Here is a 7,263-nt window from a genome sequence, read left to right on the forward strand (position 1 = left end):
GTGTGAGTGAGAGAGAGAGAGAGTGTGTGTGTGAGTGAGAGAGAGAGAGTGTGTGTGTGAGTGAGAGAGAGAGAGTGTGTGTGTGTGTGTGTGTGTATTTGGTGCTGTCTTGTTTTAGCAGTAACACGTATTCAAACACATCTATATCTGTCTCTGCAACACGTTCTGTTTTTCAGTAGGATCTGTATGCAGAGCAGATTTATATGCTAAATGAGAGTTTGTCTTATGCTGCTTTCACATGCAGTCAGGAGTTCACATCCCACTTCTGAAGTCAGAATTATGAGTTTGCTGTGTTCAAACGCTTTGTTCACAGAGGACTGCAGCTTCATTCTTGCCCATTTCTTAATAAATGTTGCGTCCCATTCATCAACATCCAGATTCTGAAGGTTCAGTCAAAATAAACAGTTTTTGCTGTGTAAATACAAAATGCATCAAATGGCTATTTATATATGTAAATATGCATGACTGTAAAGCAATGTACAAGTTGTATGGAAAACAAACAGCGATAGTTCTCTTATTTGCCATGTTTTAAATTTATGGCATGTCCAACTTGTTAGAAATCAAAATTAGTTTCCCGATAGTAAATATGACCTGAGAGCCTGTTCATGTCCAATTTCCTACAATGAAACTCATGATAATTCTGCATTGGACTTTTATCTTCTGAGCTCGGATCTTTGTGACAAATATAGAAATGGACATCACTGCCATTATCATAAACCCACAATGTTGATGTGCTTTTCCAGTTTGATTTCATTCAGAAACCAAAGATGAAGATGTTGTTGTAACCTCTGACCTTTCCTCTGGGTTAAATGTTGCATAACTCTATGAAAAGAGTTGCTTTGATCTCTGAGCTGAGCATTAGCTCTATTTTAAATCCTGAGTCTTTGGATCCTGCAGTGAGAAGAGACTCTTAATCTATTCCTGACGTGAACCGGTTTAACTGTGTGCTAACGCATCGGTACACAACCTTACTGAGCTGACGGCAGAAGTTATGTGAAGATAAGAAGCATGATTCCTCATCTTAATCATGTTAATGAACGATAGACGACAGAAGTGATATCACCTGAATCAGCTGTAGAAAGTTACACATGTTCAGATGATAGATTGAACAAAACACACACTGCCTGTTAGAGTTCATAGCCTCTTTCATGTATTTATATCTGTTTTGGAGCAGCATGGCAGTTTTTTGAGCATATTTGCACGTATTATTCCTTGATAAGTTGATGCACAACATTAAACATGTCCATGTTTTCAATGCACTGAAGCACAGAAGCACTTCATGATCTGAGTAAAAATATTTCTTAACATGAGAAACGAAGCCGAGATCTTCTGCTCTCCTGATTCTCATTGATGGTGTTTCTCAATAGTGTGATTCTGCAACGAGGTTCATGTTCAAAATGAGTTTCATTCGGGAACAAAACCAGCATGTGTGCGTTGAGTGACACGTAATCTCACGGCGTTTGCAGCACACCTGTCCGATTCACACACCCTCGGCGTACAAGAACACAACCCCTGGGCTTCTGCGTCGCTTCTCACCGTCTGTCCATGTTTAGTAGAGTCGGCATGTTTCTCATTGTGTTCTCTTTGTTAACTGTGTGTGTGACCGCAGACCATAAAGGTAAGGTGACTTTAAACATCATTAAATGCCAGAATTATTCTCTGTAGTCTAACAGAAATACTCTGTTTTGTTTGTTAGATGACTAAAGAAATAATGAGCGTCTTTGCTCATGGCTGTTGCAGAGGTTATTGGTTTGAGTGATTCATATAACTGTGTCTGACTCTATATCAGATCTGCTTAGTTCACAGTCTGTCACATTTACTGCTCTGCAAAATAATTACTTTCTTACTTCGCATTTTTGTCTTGCTTTCGAGTATAAACATTCTTGAATCAAGATGCATTTACTTGACAAGTAAAATGACTTGAAATATTGAGTCTTGTTTTAAATTTTGTACAACAAGCAAAAATATCTGCCAATGGGGTAATAAAAATAATCTTTTGCTTGTTTTAAGCAAAAACTAACATAATTTTGATAATTTTTTCAGAAAATAAGACATAATATCTTGTTAAATTTGTGTTGAGTCAAGAATTTTTATATTTACACAGAAAACAAGACAAAAATACTAAGTAAGGAAATATTTTTTTGCAGTGTGTGACCTCATGAGATGTTTTGGATTCATACATCACCGTCAGGCTGATGTACTTGTGTTGATCTGCAGAGAACGGATCCATCCTCAGACTGAAGGATGTTCCTGAGGCCCAAGCCTTCATCGACTCGGTAGAAGTAGCTGTAATCGGCTTCTTTGAGGTGTGTGTGTGTGTGTGCGTGTGTGTGTGTGTGTGTGTGTCTGTGAGAGAGTGTAAGTGTGTGTGTGTGTGTGTGTGTGTGCGTTTGTGCGTGTGTGTGTGTGTGCGTTTGTGCGTGCGTGTGTGTGTGTGTGTCTGTGTGTGTGAGAGAGTGCAAGTGTGTGTGTGTACGCGTTTTTGTGACAAATGAGGACATAAATGTGTATAATGACAAAGGTATGACAGGTATTACAAGGAGAAGGTGACTTTTCAGGACATTACCCCATGTCCCCACTTTTCAAAACGCTTATAAATCACACAGAATGGAGTGTATTGAAAATCTGAAATAGCACAAAGTCTCCTGTGAGGGGTAGGTTTAGGGGTAGGGTTGGTGTAGGGCAATAGAATATACGATCTGTACAGTATAAAAACCATTACGCCTATGGAGAGTCCCCACTTTTCACAAAAACAAACCTGTGTGGGTGTATGTGTGTGTGTGTGTGTGTGTGTGTGTGTGTGAGAGAGATAGCGTCTCCGCTGGTGTCAGGAAATGTCCCAGAATGCCGTGTCCTCTGGCCCAACTCTAGATGTGGAGGAGGAATGGAGCAGGAAGTTTAGGGCGTCTCTGGGATTGTGGGATTGGCACCTTCAGCGCTCCATAAACAGACGTGGGCACAGTTCTTAGAACGATCCTCCAGTGGACTGATGCTCATGTATGAACAGTGTTCATGTCTGTGATTAAGGTCTGCTGTCTTTCTGTCAGACTGAAGCTGCTCACGGATATAAAGAGTTTCTGGCTGCTGTTAAACAGATGGAGACACTTCCTGTTGCTCTGTGCAGTGAAAAGGAAGTTTGGGCCAAATATGGCATCGCCTCCGACACCATCTCCATCTTCAGGAAGGTAAAACACCTGCAACCTCATGGAACACGTGAGATATGAGTCTGAGATACATGAGGTGAATACAGAACACCATCGTAATATGAGTATATGAGAATATGTGTGTATTACAGGCTGATCTTCATCAGGAACACCTGAAGCTCTCAGAGGCCAAGAAAATTGATGGCGATGGACTCGCACGCTTCATGACCATCAATAACATTTATTACGTCACAGAATATAATCAAGCGGTACTGATCATACAAACATACTAGTAGCTTCCAATCTGATTAAATTAAATTAAATTATATTATATATAATGTGTGAGTGTGTGTGTGTGTGTGCGTGCGTGCATGTGTGTGTGTGTGTGTTTGTGTCTGTCTCTCTCTCTCTCTCTCTCTCTCTCTCTCTCTCTGTGTGTGTGCGTGAGTGTCTGTGTGTGTCAGACTGCAGTGGGTCTGTTCCAGTCTGTGGTGAAGACGCACCTGCTGCTGATGGCTGATAGAGGGCGCACTCACTCGGAGCCCCTGCAGCAGATCTTCAGAAATCTTGCGCCAAAATATGCTGGCAAGGTAGTAAACACGAGTCCATTTCACCTCCTTTACCTGACGAGAAAGTGTTAATTAAGAGGATGATGGGGTGAAGTCTCACTGTTTCATTCTTTAATGGGATTAAGAGCTTTTGTCCTGATTGCACAAGAGCTGCGCCCCACTGACCCTAATATCCCCACACATGCCAGATCCTTCCAGAACTTCAGAAATATTCCAGACTGTATGAGACTGCTAAAGGTTTTGATTGATTTGGGCAATATTTTTTATTTAAAGTGACTGAGTGCTCACATACAGTACATTTTAAGACAATTATCAGGTGAAGTAACTGGAGTTACAGTCAGATGAATGTTTATCTGGCACTGCACAGATACTGATTTACTCGAAATCTAACTAATAAAACTGCTATAAACTAAAACTCTAAAATATAAAATGAGCAAATAAATATATAAACCCTCATAGAATTTGTGATGGTATAATGGGAATTGTATTGGTTTTAATGGAAACTGTGATGGTGCCTGTGGGTCTCTTTTGAGTCAAAATACTCAAAATCTCACACAGTTTTATCATTGATAGAATGTAAAATATTTCGATGTGCGCATTACAGTTTCTGCTATATGTCAAACCTTTAAACCGCAGGAAAGATTAACCTACAGCAAACCGTTTACAAGTAATCAAAATCTAGGCAAACCTGGCAACACTGCTACTGGAAATGAATGGTTAACCGTTGATGGTTTGTAATGGTATTTTTAGTGGAAGCCATTAGGACTTCTCTGATCATCATTTCTATTGTTTTTTACAGCAGGGATGGTGATGAACAGCACTATTTAACTAAACATTAAAAGACTATTCCACAAAATGACTTGTGAATGTGTTTTGTGAAATGCAGATGTTGTTCGTGCTGGTAAACGGAAGAGAGAAGTCGAACGCCCGCGTGCTGGAATACTTCGGCCTGAAGTCTGGTGATCTGCCGCGGATCGGCCTTTACGATGGTGTCTCGGACAAGAAGTGGCTCCTGGCGGCGGGTGAAATCACTACTGAGCGCGTGCAGGACTTCTGTGACTCCTTCCTGGATGGAGAACTGCAGGTGAGGTCAGTGTGCGGTCAGCGTGAGGTCAGCAGTGCTGGATCTTATTACCATCGTTTTCAACTGCTCACACACACATTTTCAAAACTTTGCCTCTCTTTTTCAAAACTGGACACAAATTCAAGAATGGCACACAAAATGCCAAATGTCTCGCATCTCTTGCAAAACGAAGCACTGCATTTAAAATATCACAAACACATCTCAAAAGCAAACATTTGTTTTATGTTGCAAACACCTTTGCCGTCATATTATAATTTTGGATATATCATACACACAGTTACTCAAAACCTAAAGCTCTTCTTTCATGAGCTCCTGTCAACATTTCTGAACAAGACTGAAAGTAATCTGCAGAGATGCTGAAAAATTCACGGAAAACACGAACGCAAGATTGAAAGAAACTATTTTTACTGTAAGCATCTGTGGTTGTGAATACAGTACTACACAGAACCAAAGACTTATTTATTGATTGGCTGGTGTTGAGTGAAGCACACGTGAGGAGTTAGTGATGAATTAATGTGGCGTTTTGATTAGTTGTGTTTGAAAGTGAAATCAAGAGAGATGTTTGTGTGTGTTACAGAGAGAACTGTGTGTTGTGTTGTGCAAAAAGTGTTTTATGAAAATGAAAACTGAGTCAAAGGCTGAGAATTAGTGTATGGTTTTACAGATTTGGTGTGTGCTTCTGCTGTTTTCTTTCCAACAGAAGCAGAAAGAGGAGACACCCGAAGACAAGACTGAACTATAACACCATCCTCTTCCTCATTAAAAATATTATATACAAAACATACACAAAATACAGTGGATCCTGTTTTTGAGTTCATCATGTAGGACCTGTGTGTGTGTGAGAGTGTGTGTGTGTGTGTGTGCGTGTGTGTGTGTGCGTGTGTGTGTGTGTGTGTGTGTGAGAGTGTGTGTGTGCTGTTGTCAATTAGAGACTGATTTAGAAGACATGAAGAGCATGATTTAGATACTAAGAAATCTAGATGTTTTAATTAGTATTTTCATTTCTGATCCAAGTACAAATGCTTTGTGTGTATAAATGAGCTGAGAGCACAGAGCTCAGTGAAGGACAGAACATGAAGAAGCACAGGGAAAGCGAGTTGAACACAGATTTATGTTTGACACACTGAGTCTGGCTGTGACATATATAGTATGTACACACCACACTGAGAGACTGTAAACTCAATGATTGAGAATAAAGAGGCTGTAAATGTCTGGATTGTAGAATGTAATGAGCGGGTTTGGTTAACTGAGTGGAAACGGGAGTTTCAATCTCTGAAAGCAAACACACACAGAGAGACTGAGTTTGAGTTTATTTGTGTGAGCGACTGCAGAGATTCATAGAATAATGTGGACAAGACGCAGTGAATCAGTGATGTGTCCTCAGAGCGAGGTCATGATGATGACAGACAGAGAGCGGCTTCTGATCACGGCATAATTACTGCATTAAACCACATTTATAATGCATTATATATAAAGGCTGTGAGTAACGTGTTCCACACATGAATACAGGACTCATATTGAGCTGCGTGTCTGTTCAGAAATCACTGCAGCACAAACACACTGGTCTTATTTCCAGAGTGTCACAAAGCCAAGAGCAAAGTGGTGCCATTTGTGCCTGGAGGTGCCAATAAAACCAACTACTGATTACTAAGTTACTGAGAGAGAAAATCCAGTTTCCCAACCTCATAACCTCCACAGTTACGGAGGAGATCAGACCACAATATTCAGATTATTCATTCAGATTCTTAAACTTTTACCCACAATCCTAAACACATGCTTAGAGCTGTGAAGAATAATAATAACTCATCATAATTTAACCATCTGTTCTTCAAGAGTTTTGGGTGAATACTGTTACATTCAACATGTTATGATGATGATGATGATGAAGGTCAGTGTAAGATCAAATATGTTGCACCACATGATTTTCCCATTGAAAAACATCATGAAATACTGATGAACAGAATCTGTTTGTACATGATTATACAGAATTTTATGGTATCAGTCATAAAAGACACATTAAGATAGAATTTGAATTATATTTAATCTATTTAATGTAGTGGTGATGAATGAGAACATGCACACTGATATTATGATTAACAACAAATTATTTGTCTTGAGACTTATTTTGCTTTACACCCTAAACAGAGTAAAAATCTAATGTGGGTATATAATAAATGCTTTGGCAATACACTGCTATGCCCGTCATGCCACTAAAGTGGTTTAAAATGGTATTGTATTGAATTGATATCATTGGAATCAGGTTTGCTTTGCTTGAGAACTGAGGCTCATTCTGCTAAAAACATTACAAGCTAAAAACAGACAAACTCTCACTGTAATTATCGGAAGTTTGCAGACATACAGCTCAGAAATACCCAAACTATCTATACGGCTGCTTTTATATAAAACACACTCACACACACACACACACACACACACACACACACACACTCACACACACACACACACA

The 7,263-nt window shown here is 39.6% G+C and overlaps 1 protein-coding gene across 1 annotated transcript; it reads left to right on the plus strand.

Moving 5' to 3' along the window:
- Positions 1-1,276: 1,276 nt before the first annotated feature.
- LOC107572347 (endoplasmic reticulum resident protein 27-like) lies at positions 1,277-5,567 on the plus strand. The gene is made up of 7 exons (XM_016258781.1): positions 1,277-1,618; positions 2,218-2,306; positions 3,048-3,185; positions 3,296-3,412; positions 3,608-3,733; positions 4,599-4,796; positions 5,497-5,567. Exons 1-7 carry the CDS (start codon positions 1,546-1,548, stop codon positions 5,536-5,538), a joined length of 783 nt encoding a protein of 260 aa, XP_016114267.1. The 5' UTR covers positions 1,277-1,545; the 3' UTR covers positions 5,539-5,567.
- Positions 5,568-7,263: the final 1,696 nt, after the last annotated feature.

The sequence above is a fragment of the Sinocyclocheilus grahami genome, unplaced genomic scaffold, assembly GCF_001515645.1.
Source record: "Sinocyclocheilus grahami isolate Dianchi unplaced genomic scaffold, SAMN03320097.WGS_v1.1 scaffold1737.1, whole genome shotgun sequence".
Taxonomy (NCBI): Eukaryota; Metazoa; Chordata; class Actinopteri; order Cypriniformes; family Cyprinidae; genus Sinocyclocheilus; species Sinocyclocheilus grahami.